Genomic DNA, 14323 nt, shown 5'->3' on the forward strand with positions numbered 1-14323 from the left:
CCCCCTAAATACTTCCAAGGACCACCACACTCCCTTGTGGGTAATCTATAGGGGAGGGTGCATTTTGGCAGTGGGCAAAGCACCCTTCTCTTCTTTCCGCGCTCACTCACCCACATGAAATGTGCCCAAACGTCACAGGCTCCCCACCTGTGGTCCAGACCGATGGAAAACAGCTTCCTGGGGTTTCAGACATTTCTTAGACCTACCTGGAGATGTCAGGGGCTGAACATGGGCCGCTCAGGATGCAGAGCATATTCTCTGACACTGAGCTATGGCCCCACCCACCCCAATCCAGGCCCATGCTGTGAAATTATGCAGCAAAGAAATGTGTTCCGAAGATATGTTCAAAGCAAGAGGGAGAAAATGGGCATGTAAGGCAAACCACAATGAAGGTTAGCAAAACGGAAGGTTTGTCGCTTCCTCTGTGATGTTTTGGTTTGCTATGTGATATGGAATCCTGAGTTGTCTTCCTTAAGTCTTTTGTCAGGAGCGTTATTTCTCCCCTCAAAAAATAAAAATAAAAAAATTACGCTTTATTCCCGCTGCTACTGGAAAACCTGTCCCCTGAAATGTTTAAACCATGGTTGAATGCAGAAGTCATTTTACACAAAGACACCACTTCGTGAAGAAGACCACCCTCTTCCAGTATTTCGTTTCCTGTTCTGGCTTCTCTCTCCCAAGGAACCTGAGAGGATGGATTTTGGCTCAAGTTTGGTGGTATCTCATCTGCTGAGGTACTGCTTAGTGTTTCGCTCCACTTAGTCTTTTTTACTTGAAAGACTCCTGGAGAACACAACTGCATAGTTTCTTGAGATGGGTTTGGAGATTCTGCATGAATTTTGAGGAAGTTCACATCATCGGCACTAGGGATATGGACGGGACTTCCTGTTTTTGGCACAAAGAGATTTTCTCTGTATCCAGTCGAAGGAACACGTTTCCTTGGAGACGGGGGAAGTTGCTTCCCAGTGAGGATGCTGTCATCTTGCCCAAGATTCCAGTCAGCTGGGTCAGACGTTCGACCACTGCAAAGCAGAGCCAGATTGCTCTCACTTGGCGTGTTGGATTTATTCTGAAATAAGAAGAACAGGCAACACATGAGGATTCTTGGCACTAGGGTCTCCGAAACAGCCACTTTGTTTTTACAGAAAAGTGGGGTGTAAATATTAAACTAATATTTTTTTTTAAAAAATGACTGAACGACTTGTTGTTCATTGTACTGATGATGTGCTAAACTGAATCACAATTTATTTTTTGCTAACAACCTCTTAATAGGATTCAAATTTTAATTCCTCTTCTCCTTCCAACATTAAGCAGCTAAACTGAAACCAAGATAATTCCATTTCAAGGTAAAAAGAAGTGTTTCTCAATGTGTTCTGCAGCCAAAGCACACTTTCTCTGCTTTAGATTTCAGGGGTACACATCACTTTTACACCACAGTCAGACATTGAGGAGCAATACCTGGTTATCACAGAAGCATGAGGATGTATGAGAGACCCTAAAACACCCTGTCACCCAGGCAGCACCTATCACCAACAGAAGATTATGTGGATGCAAAGAAGTTTTAACACTGGAAACGCAAGGGGTGGGATAACTAACCGTTGCCTTGTAATCAATATCATCCATTGATCGAAAGAAGTCCAGGCTTTTTGCTCCTGAGAGCTTCCCTTGATCCGAACTGTGTGTACTCAGACTATCCAAAATCTCTCCTAGCAAGTCCATTTCTCCAGGAGGAACAGATGTTTTGGCCACTTCCCCAGAGTCATCACTGTCATACAAACAACAAGATGTTTCCTCACTATCTTCAGATGACAATCTAAAGGAAAACAGAAAACCACTTCATAGCTATGACCGCAACAATGAATCTGAAAATGAATGAGCTTTTTACAGGAGAATTATTATAAAGATAAATTTCAATAAAATAAGTGACTTCTGAACCCTTTGTATTCATCATAAGAAACCAAAAAGGATTCAGCACAGGATTATTTTAAACCATTTTATCTTGCAGCATATTCAGATATAATAAATAACTTTTTAGTGTCTGTTTTAAATTTAATGTGTGTGCGTATGAATGGCTCTCCGTGTCCTTTGCTTCAAATGGCAGGCTAGGAAATGGTTTCTTGCTGCAGGCAAAAATAAAAAAATGTATACCTATAACGCATTGTGACAATGCCTTGATGCATATACTTTTTGTGTGTGAAAATCTAACTTTGCAAAAGGATAGACTCAGACTCACCTCTTTCAAAACTTTTTATTTGCAAATAATGTTTTGGGAGAGTCTCGAAGCCTTGTGATCATACTTGTTTTGATATGATTAATTGTTCAGAAGCCTACCTAGATTTCAACATGGGTTTTTTTTTATGACAAACATTCTTCTAGAGCAAATCCCTAATGTATTTCATAGATCAAGGGATCATGGTTACAACTGCAATTAGGTCTTACAGCAGCCTTTCCTAAACTTCTGATAGGTTGACTCTGAGTCCTGGAAGATCTGCTCCCTGCCTTGAAGCCTTTTTCCACATGGCCTGGGAGAGCACAACCCAGACTGACTCCAACAACAAAAGCGGAGTGCTGAACACACTATTAGGCTGGGTGTTGTTTCTGGGTTGTTGGTTTGTTTTTTTGTATCTTTATTTTAGATTTTGTTGTGATTTATGTGGGAATTGCTCAGTTTGGTTTTGTATTTTTTTCATGTTTTATTTATAGTATGCTTTCGTTATGTTGTGGTTATGTATTTTTTCATGTTGAACATGGTTTGAATAGTAGAAAGGCTTCACACAAATAAAATTACGTATGCATGTAAAGCTGGGGCACACTTCTTTGTAATTTTTGTACACTGCACTATTATAGATTATAAGACCAGTTTTTAGTACAGTAAGTAAGAAGTACTGACTCTCAGAAGAGTCTATATCATATACCGTATTTTTTGCTCTATAAGACTCACTTTTTCCCTCCTAAAAAGTAAGGGGAAATGTGTGTGCGTCTTATGGAGCGAATGCAGGCTGCGCAGCTATCCCAGAAGCCACAACAGCAAGAGGGACCGCTGCTTTTGCTGCGCAGCGATCCCTCTTGCTGTTCTGGCTTCTGGGATTCAGAATATTTTTTTTCTTGTTTTCCTTCTCCAAAAACTAGGTGCATCTTATGGTCTGGTGCATCTTATAGAGCGAAAAATACGGTAAGTTGCTTTACAAGTTGCCAATCTGTCCTTGAAATTGTGAAGAGACACATGCATGCAGTGACTCATGCAGAGACACAATGGACAGTCTCCTCTAAGGGTGGACAACTCTGATACATTTCTGCATCAGGAACAACTGGCAGTGCAATTTCAGACACATCTACTCAGAGACAAGCTCCAATGAATTCAATGGACTTATTCCTAGTGTGTATAGGATTCTACCCTGAATAATCTATATACAGTGGTACCTCGGGTTACATAGGCTTCAGGCTACATACGCTTCAGGTTACAGACTCCGCTAACCCAGAAATAGTACCTCAGGTTAAGAACTTTGCTTCAGGATAAGAACAAAAATTGTGCGTCGGCAGCGCAGCGGCAGTGGGAGGCCCCATTAGCTAAAGTGGTGCTTCAGGTTAAGAACAGTTTCAGGTTAAGCACTGACCTCCGGAACGAACTAAGTACGTAACCAGAGGTACCACTGTATGCTCAAATGCAGAGGCTGCTTTGAATGAAACCAGCAGAGAGTATGAAACTGTGCGAAGGTGCATTAGAAAGCCTCTCTTCTGGGAAGGGGCTCAAAGGCACCAATCAATCCATTTTTGTAGCACATGACCAGTTCAGTCATGATGGACTAGGGTGGCTTAGAGAACAAGTTTGGAATTCCTACTTGAGGGGTTCCCTGTAATCCCCTTTCCAGTGGTGGCTGATGCCCATTGGACATTGGAAAGGGTACGGTGGGAGGCAGGGAGTCCAAGAGGAAGTGAAGCCAGAGTCAGTGACATCCCATGGCTGGTGGCAAGTAAGAAGGCAGGCAGGTGGGGACTGGCCGAGGCTGGTGGAGATATGTCCTGCTTGCCTGAATGGACCTCCCTCTAACCTTTGGTTCTGCTCTTCTCTAGATCAAGATATTGCTTCTTCTCTCCTACACATGCTTTTGAATGCCGCTCAATAATATCTTAATATCCTTAAGTGCAGTTCCCTGACCCATTTCTCCCCACACTACCAGGGTTATGTTCAGAGTTTAGCAGCAGCTCAGAACTCTCTCCACACAGCAAAATGGAACATTTATCCTGCATTTAAAGCTGCTCTGATGAAGAACTGAATGCAAGCTGGGCTTCTTAACAACTCATCTTACTTGCTTCCTCCATCCATCTCATCGTCTGCATCATCATCCAAGGCAGGATCATGGTTATATGTATTGGCATGGAGATGCCCAAACCGTGTCTGCAAAGGCAAAAGTTATACACTTCAGGGCTTCTTGCTGATTTTCACATAGGCTGCCGAGGGACAGAAGTATTCATAAACAATACTGCCCAGTAATTTCAATTGAAGTGTCCACAGAATCAGTTATAGTCATATGTGAAGTATTCAAATGGATTCATCGCTTATCCAAAGCAGTTCAGATGAAAAATTCAGGGTGAATTGACAGGCAATGGACAGAGCAAAGTTTGTTTCAGACCGGGGTTGAAATCACAAATGAAGCAAGGACTATTTTGTTCATATATATATAGTTCATATATATAGTTACCAGTAAACTCTCTCTCTCTCTCAATTCAAAATGACATATTAAAACTGAAGCAGAAATTAAATCAAAGCTAAAAACAGATGAAAATACACTAGCTATCCTCTAAAGTGCAGCAGAAATTTCTAGACTAGCACTGAAGACATGTACAAAATAAAAATTAATATATTACTATTGAAGAAGTCACCATCGGGAATATGAAGACATAGCTAACAGTACATTTAAGCTTCTGGATATGGCAGCCATTGTTGTTGTTGCTGTTGTTGCTGTTGTTGTTGTTGTTGTTGTTGTTGTTGTTGTTGTTGTTGTTGTTGTTATTCACTTAACAAATGTAAAAGGTAAGTGGACCTCTTTAGGAAGTGTGCTACCATGGAGAAGAATTAGCAGGTTGAATAAGAAATAAGGGGATAGCCAGGACATATTACAGAATGGCAGGCTACAAGAGGAACATGACTCAAATGTAATGTCACAAAGCACTTGGACATTTGAGTGCCAATAAACGTATATCTGCTCTCATACACAAACGAAGTCTATGCTGGGGTCTTAGCCAGCTCTACAGATTCCAATATTTATTAAAGAATTTCTATCTTGCATCTTTATTTAAAAAAAAAAAATCCTACAGATGGGATGCAGCAAGAATTTGTGTTATTTCGTTCTGTTCATTCTTGCCCCATACTCCTGAGCTTACCTAATATAAAGATAAGATGGTAGTATTCTTCTTTTAAAGAAAACACGGGTAGGTTTTGTTTTTTGTTTTTTTTACATCAGAATAAAACCTCATGGGATTACTGTGAAGGTCCACAGAATAGCTTCTGAAAACAATGAATATTCAGTTTGTAAATATGGCAGGGTTAAAAGAAAAGGAAAAGGAAAGGAAAGGATGCCTTTGGGGAATGAAAAATGAATTCTCCAATTAAAATTGGCAAAATTCCACTGGTACTGTTACGCTCATCTTCATTTCCTCAAAAAGGTCCACAGAAAACTGTGGTTCTGCCAACATTTTGTATTAAGATGGGGCAGATCATATTCCAATGGGAAAATAAAAATTAATAGGTACTTTCCCAATTGTGGAAGGGTGGGGCCACCTTTCTGTTTTCCCTTATACCTAGACATATGCTATAAAGATGCTGACATTTAGTTGTGTGTGTTTTTATTTAAAGAGATAGCTATATACAGAATAATCCTTGCATAAAATTAGTGGAGAAATGTCACTGTCTCCAAACCTTTTAAAGGTTTAATATTATCACCTGTCACTTAAAAGCTCTTTTAATGAGAAAACTTGTTTTACAATCTTTATCCTGCTAATTTTTGAAACAGTCCTATGAGAAAGGTCACCACTGTTCCCCCTTTAAATACAGAAAACGGGAGGTGGCAGTGCCTTCTCTACGACCACCCAGGGCTTATCATTTATTATTTTCTTTCTATACCATTTTTTAAAATAAAACATTTAAATATAATAAACATAGTGAGGCTGTTTACATAAAAACACAATATTGAATAACATTTCCTAAAAACTAGAGATAAAACAGCAACAGTAAGTCACAAGTAAAACAGAGCAGTATATAAAATAATAAAATAAAAATTCAGAGAATGCTTGGGTAAACATATGCATTTTAAAGAGGCATTTAAAGCTAATAGTGTCTCAGCCTTGTGAATTACCTGAGGAAGGCCAATGCAGAGGGTGCTATCACCCAGAAGGCCTGCTTCCACCTTGTCACAAAGTGACCATCTGCTAGTCGTGGAAGATCTTAAAGATCAACCTCACCAGTACCAGGGGAGCTGGCATGCTACATAACCTGGGCCCATGTTCTCCAGGGCTTTGAATGTCAACAACAAAACCATGAACTTGGCTCATTAGCTAGTAGGCAGCCAGCTGCAGCTTCCCAAAAAGGGTCAAGAGAGCCCTACATTCAGCAAATTACACAGTAGTCCAATCATGAAATTACCAGTATACAGACTATTGCGGTAAGGCTCCCCTTGTCTGGAAATGGTAAAGGTAAAGGAACCCTGGATGGTTAAGTCCAGTCGAAGGCGACTATGGGGTTATGGTGCTCAGCTCACTTTCAGGCCGAGGGAGCCAGTATTTATCCACAGACAGCTTTCCGGGTCATGCAGCCAGCATGACTAAACCACATCTGGCACAATGGGACACCGTGACAGAAACCAGAATGCATGGAAACGCCGTTTACCTTCCTGCCACAGAGGTACCTATTTATCTACTTGCACTTGCGTGCTTTCAAACTGCTAGGTTGGCAGGAGCGGGGACCGAGCGACGGGAGCCCACTCCATTGCGGGGATTCAAACCGCCAACCTTCTGATTGGCAGGCCCAAGAGGCTCACTGATTTAGACCACAGCGCCACCTGCATCCCTACAGTAATAGCTGGTGCACCAACTAAGTTTGGTAAAGGATCCTCTGAGTTCATACAGATAGGGATTGGGAGTGAAACTGATAAGATGCTTTTTAAATTTCACTATGAGACTAGTTCTTTTATGTGCTAGTTCAGCTCTCATTTGCAGACTTGAGCACTTGTTTACTGGAATTTTCCTGAGTTTCCAGTACTCTTTCAAGATGGAGCTAAAAGTTAGGAACAACCTTTTTGTTCTCTTCCAAAGCACTCTTAGCCCCTGTGACCACAGGCAGAGCACGGCCAGTGTTGTGACCGGACTGTTACCAGTCACATAAGCTGGGGAGGGAAAATCTTTGGCTCAGCTGGTCAGGGATTTCCTTTGAGGTCAGTCCAGCAAGCTCAGGGGTATCACAGTTCTTTCGCTTTCAAGGTTTGGGAACCTCCTTGAGCTGTGCCTTGTTAGGGGTAGGTGAGTAACTACACAGTTCCCTGGACCCTTAAAATCCCCCTTTAGGCTTTTTAATTTGTTTATTTTTTGCACACTTTCTTCTACAGTCCAGAATTCAGGTGAAAAATAGGCAAACTTTCAAGGGGGCAGTCAAAGGCACACAGAAAACCTGAGGTGCTTTTTAACAATAATAAAAGCGAAATGGAACCAAGTAAACTCTGTTGGATCTGCTCTGTTTTCAGTGCCCCGAGTTCACGGGTTGAAGTGTGTAGATGGGGGAGGAGAGAACATTTCTGTCACTCATCGTCCATGAAGTAACGGACAGTACTCGATAGGTATCTGTGGCAAATAACTTGCAAAACAACCTGCTTATAAAATGGCAAGAAACACCAGTGTAAAGAAAAGGGGGGGGGGAGGAGAAAGGAAAGAAACCTTTAATAAATCCCAAAAGGAGAGCACTAAATCCTTTTCAAAGCTCTACTAGATGAAGCAGCATAGAATGCACACCTGCAAAAACTGTCAAAGTCATTTAGGATAACTTTCCTTTACTGATGTCCCCCTGCTGTTCACAGTTACTTAAGATTTTAATTTCTGTCTTTTCTGCATTTTCAACTGTGCACAATTTTCTCTAGCTTTTTTTGGTGGGGGAGGTGGGGAATGGGGGAGGGGTTGAGAGTGGGGGACTTCTTTTCTGATCAGTATTCTAATAACCACCAGACTTCTTCCATTTGCTAAAACGGGGGGGGGGGGGACAGAACTGGTTTCAAGTTCTAGGAAAGTTTATAAAGGTTTAATTTGGAGAGCACTTGCACAAAGTTAGAAACCAGCTTACATTTTTTGTGTGATTTCTGTTTATAGAAATACCTTTCTTTCCCTTTGTAAAATGAATGCTGTGTCAGTGCAATTTCTTATCTTTGTGGGGAAAAACAGCCATGTTCTTGCTTGTTCCATTTAACCAGGATGAGGTTTTTGTCCATCCCTATGAAACACCTTTATTATTAAAACTTTAGGACTATTTTTATGTTACACTAGAACAGCAAAGGCAAGCAGATAGGTGTCCTATATGGCTGTCCTACGATTATGAAGCTCTTTCCCTGCCAGAAGGCAGCCGAAGTCTGAGAAAAACCCTAAACTAAACAAAACTGGGGTTAAATTTTAATTTAATTGAGGATTTTCTTGTGAGTTTTATTTTCAACTGTTGTTACCCTTGAAGAAAGAGAGGATATGGACTGCCCACAGTAATAAAAAAAATGTGCATTGTGCAAAGGTGTCTTTTCCCATACTGTGGAGACCCAGAGCGAATCGCAAATTCTTGTGGTGTGTTTCAAAATAGTGGGCACACTGCCAAAAAAGAAGGCCAAGACCATGAACGTCATGATACAAGAAACACCCACGGTTACATTTGGTATTCAAGCATGAATCTATTACTGTAATATAACACGGGAAGGGAAGGGGCTGCAGAATCCACTAGGTGTTGCTGGTGATATCTGTATAATAAAACAGTGTGTTTACTAATATCTTACTGATACCGTCACACTGAACAACTAGCAATTTTCCTTTGGAACTGTATGGAAAAGTGTCCTGGAAGGGAACTAAATTTGAAGAAAAGAAAAAAATAGGCCAAAATGAAGAGATATACTTCACAAGTTCATTTGTGAGATTTTACAAAAATTAAAACTAGTAGCAGAGTGGCAGAAACACAGTCATGATAAATAGCCATGTTGTATGCCAGCATACAGAAAAATCATGGATGCAAACTATCTCTGAACATTGTCCATTAAAAAATAATAATCAAGAGATGCAGAACAGATGAAATGCCACCTTTTATTGGACCTGTTAAGTATTATTATTATTATTATTATTATTATTATTATTATTATTATTATTATTATTTCAATAATGTATTCTATGGAACTGATTCTATGTAATTCAGTATATTTTAAAATGCTTAGTGTCTCCATTTCCATAATCATAGGCAACTGTCATGATATAGCGATACTCAAGATCTCAAACTTGCCAAAACCAAAACCAAACAAACAAAATTTCTTCCAGTAGCACCTTAGAGACCAACTAAGTTTGTTATTGGTATGAGCTTTCGTTTGCACACACACTTCTTCAGATATGCACACGAAAGCTCATGACAATAACAAACTTAGTTGGTCTCTAAGGTCCTACTGGAAGGAATTTATTATTATTATTATTTAACTATTATTTCAACTATGGCAGACCAACACGGCTACCTACCTGTAACTTGGTAAAACCATTTTGCCCACAAAGCTTTGTTTCAAATAACTAAATATGATACCAGATTCTTTAACCAAATTCAACCACTTGGTAGTATATTCAAAATGCACAAAAGAGAATACTTCTTCACCGATGCATAATTTATTTAGGGACTTTCATGCTAAATGTGTAGTGAAAGCCACTTACTTAAATGACCCGAATAGGGCATTCGACCAACCATGACCAGATGAAACTCCATGTTCAGAGGCGCTGTAGCTATGAATGCCAGTTATTAGAGGTCAAGCTACAGGACAAAGTCTGTTGCCTTCTGCCTCTGCTTGCATGTTTCCCAGATCATCTGGCTGGCAACAGTTAGAAACAGGATCCTGGAGAAAATGGACTTTGGCTGAATTTAGCCAGGCTAAACTAACTTTCAGGAATTTGTGTTCACCATAAAACACCACAAATCTAGCCGAACCCTTACATTTCATGTTTATAGCTCCACTTAAGCTAGTCTGAGGAGAAAAGGCTGATCAAAACAGAGAAAGCTGTGTTGGTTCAGGCACTATTTGTTTTTAGTGGGAAGAACACATTGCATGTTAAGCCTGTTAAATGTGGAAAAGTGAATTAAGGGGGCGGGACATGCAAAAGTGCTCAGGAAATGCGCCATTGCCATTTATTGTTCCATTTGGGATTTCACAGCACACTCAGAAGATCAGGGGCCAAAAGCCCACACTTATTGGGCAAGCCCAAGAGAACATTGTGTTTATGTGACTCAAACAGCTATGATAAACAGGGGGCAATGGCTTTATGCAGAAGTCACAGTGAAGGCAGGTCTAGACTGGTATAAGCATCAAAAGATCATATCAGATGAAACACTGAAGGAATTATTGCTATTTTAAAAAAATCTATGACAAGAATAAATATTTTGTTTCTTAAAGCTGATCAGCTGTAAAGAATTACGGCTCAGCATGCAGCATTCACTGTCTGCATACAGTGAAAGCATTCACACCGCCAGAGGGCAGTCTTGTAATCTACAATGTAAATTTTTAGCCGTATAGGTTTTTCATTTTTAATTAAAAGACATGCTGAGTGTTTTGCAATACAGAGGGATCATAATTGACATGCAAAAGACAAAAGATCCTCTTTTAAAACAAAAACTGCCATTACCAAGTGAATTTATAGATTATGATTTCTCTTGTCCAAAATATTTTCCTAATTGACTGAATTAACCATTTTTCCATTGGAAATCTTCTCTTTAAAACGAAGCATGCTACCAAACCACACATTCAGTACTGCTCACTGTTACTGTATATGACATCTGTCACATATAATATTTTATTCACATTACTTAAATTGCCAGATAGGGCTTAACGCTGCCCCAGAATTGTGCGGAATTTCCAGCAGAGAACTACACAGTGGAAGGACTGGAGTTATGTGGGCATAAACCACAATACGATTCTCCAAAGCTTTCGGCTGATCTAATTCCGAATGAAAACATACAGGTATTCCTCTTCCAGTTTCTGAAATTATTCTGTGCAAGCGGGACTTTGAATTTGTTGCATGCAATCTTCAGATCACAGTATGAGGTTTTTGTCCTGCCAGGATTGAGTTTTATTTGCTCACTGTATCCTACTCCTTACTGACAGGACAGGAGGGCAGCGAACTATTGAGTATGCCATTTCTCTGCTGCTTGGGCGGGCAGGCGGGGGGGGGGGGTGGAGAGTGGAAGGGAGGTTCCTGATGTATAAGGAACATGCTCCTCTCTGAAAACGATCCAACATGCCAGCCTGCAGGAGATTTGCCATGTGTAAAACAGAATCTACAAATGAACACACACTGCAACATGGATGGCATACATTTGCTTAGGAAGCTGCATCGTTTAATGTGGCCTTTGGTTTTTCTTATTCAAGGATAAAACTTCAAAATATCAATTGCGCCACTCCAATTTTTTTCTCCCCTCCACGAAGCAACATACAACAAATATTGAGGTGCTTTTCTGAGGGCTTTGTTAATTCTATTTGAGATTATATTACTGATGGTATTTCACATGCTGTAATCTACCCCTGAAACCTTTGGGACAGGATGCAACAGAAAGTCCAGTTAACAAAATCCAAACATTTCGTTGCTATTTTGTTGCTGGAGCTTTGTTAAAACAAAGTTTCAACAATAAAGCACACGGTATTTTAAATACAGTATCTTTAGGAGAAGTAATTCATTTGCTCTTTTGAAACATGCATATTGATACGAGGTGTGCTGGGCTTGCGGGGATTACTGGAAAATCCACACTTTGTACCCAAATGTCATTTTTTTTACTGCAGCTACAAGTTACCGCATGCCTCAAGGTACAAATCTTATATATATTTCATTGGAGACAAGGATGCACTGCTAACTTATTAATTATAAAATGTTCTCATGGCTCTGCTACACAGGACTCTGCCAAAAGTGCAACAATATTTTATAAGCCAGTAACTATTTAAAGCTCTCAAATGTTTCATTTTAAATGGATCAAGGCCTATCCCATCAGCTGAGAAGATGCTTGTGTGAAGAGGAATACTAGGGAAATCAAATTCACAATAGCAAAGAAAACTGCCAGTATATTTGCCTTTGTTCTGTCTGAAATCCTTATTTTTAAGCAATGCTGCGGAAACAGAATTTTTTTTTTACCATTCAGCTGAAAAGTGACATATATGGACACTAAACAAACAATGTCCCCCCCCAAAAAAAACCCTCAACCACCAGAATCTGTAGAAGTAAGAGCTCAATAGTTTATGATGCCTGTTTTTGAAGGAAGGAAAGAAGTAAGAAGAAAGACATGTAGCTGCGATCAAAAATTGTGAACGCTGAAAAATATCATAATCTGCTTTCACTTTCCTTTTTAGGATCTATTCTGATATTTATCAGAAAAGCTATGTTCGATCTAATTTATGCAGGAGACAGGAATTATCAGTTAGGCGTGAAGGCACGAAAGAGTTAACAGTAAAATACAAGCCAAGGTTTTAATAAGGCTTTACAATAAAAAGCCTCAGTCCTCCACTTTCACTAGATTTTGTTGTGGTGGTTTTTCCCTTGCTTAGGGCAATCCATCTGTTAATTTTGACTTGCAGTGCAGTTAAGCGCTCTCTTCTTCCACCCCCCCCCCCTGCACACCCACAACCAAACAGCCCAGAATAGCTACGAGGAGGCTGTCACACGCGCCTTACAGAAATAGAACAATTCTTTTCGGAACATCTTAGGCAAAGATCAATTGTGCATTTCTCATTTGTGTTTCGTTTCGGGGTCTCCCCCTCCACCACTTGCAGGATTAATACACAAACGGTGCAGGCCCTACTAACGATAAAATAGTTTGCGGTGAAAATTATTTACTTCTCCGTCTCGTTTCCTTTTGGTGCATTTTAATTCACTGATTTCCTAAAGTGCCTTCCCGATTGGACAGCGCGAAAAAGAAGAAGTCTATGCTGGCTGTGATAGAGATTAGTAAATATTTATTGTTAACAACTGATCTGCACTGTGACCAATGCGGTTATTCTCAATGGGCAAACTGGCCTTGTTTTCAATAAAAGCAGAGAAGTAGCCTTTCCCTTGAGCCCTGTTAGACTGACGCGGCAGTTGGAACTGTCATCTTCACACAAAAGCAAAGGGGCTGGGTTTTACAAACGCAAAGCCTAATTGGGAGATCTTCATGGCTGTACCCCTGACATTTATTTAAACCTCATCAAAAAAACAGGAAATAACTGAACTAATTAGTGGACTGGCATACAAACTACTATTTGTTGGGGTAGAAAAGCATATTCATATTCTGCTCTAGAAAATGACAGTGCTACTAATGATGATGTCAGAAACAATGGCATTAACGTGATCTTCAAGAAGGAAGATGACTTTGGTTTTATATACTGTTTCATATTGCCAATTCGTCAAACTCCTCGGCCCCAAATAATTTCTGCCTTTTAAATAAATTTGCAAATGACGAGTTGAATATTTATCTCTCAGGAGAAAGCAATAGAAAACACCTTAAAACTCCCTCCCAGAGCAAGGATGGAACAGAAAATATTATATATCTTTGGGCTCATTTTTATTTAAAAGGTCACATTATTTTTCCCAAGGTAGCACAGGATAAGCAATCTGTAGATGTAAAATTTGCACTGGCACTCTTTTAAAGGTTGCTGAACAGAAACCAATATTAGGGTAAGTGTAGCAAAGACCACATTCATTTGAAATTAAATATAGTATATATAAATCATAATTCAGACACACACATAGGTACTAATTAAAGACTGCTAAGCTTTATCTTACAATACAAAACAGATTTTAAAAAACCTGGCCTAGACAAAAATGTTTGGGATCTAATAGTAAAAATCATTTGTTTAACAATATAATTCTAGAATCTTTAGCCCATCATTAAATGTTGGGTGTCTTGATTACCTAGTTTATGCATAGAACATAGAATATACTGTTCTCAAAACTTGTACAAAATATGTAAAATAGATAATAAATTGTGTTCTGCCAGCATGCAGCTCTCAGTAATGATGCAAAACATTTATGATTTATTAAGATTAGCTCCATTACTGAACAATTAATGTGGAACAGCAGATAGAACAAACTGGGCAAT

The 14323-nt window shown here is 39.6% G+C and overlaps 1 protein-coding gene across 3 annotated transcripts in view; it reads right to left on the minus strand.

Annotated features, from left to right (window-relative positions):
• Positions 1-14323, minus strand: part of DENND1B (DENN domain containing 1B) — a 170085-nt gene continuing 155762 nt past the window's right edge. For 2 of the 3 annotated variants that reach the window (XM_053391486.1, XM_053391488.1), the window contains 3 exons: positions 4308-4396; positions 1597-1813; positions 1-1069 (listed from right to left, as the gene is read on the minus strand). In XM_053391486.1, the coding sequence (XP_053247461.1) occupies positions 527-1069; positions 1597-1813; positions 4308-4396 (849 nt within the window). In that variant the 3' untranslated portion in view covers positions 1-526. The remainder of the gene's footprint in view (positions 1070-1596; positions 1814-4307; positions 4397-14323) is intronic. The other variant, XM_053391487.1, reaches the window with a different exon arrangement.

Source organism: Podarcis raffonei, chromosome 6, assembly GCF_027172205.1.
Source record: "Podarcis raffonei isolate rPodRaf1 chromosome 6, rPodRaf1.pri, whole genome shotgun sequence".
Taxonomy (NCBI): domain Eukaryota; kingdom Metazoa; phylum Chordata; class Lepidosauria; order Squamata; family Lacertidae; genus Podarcis; species Podarcis raffonei.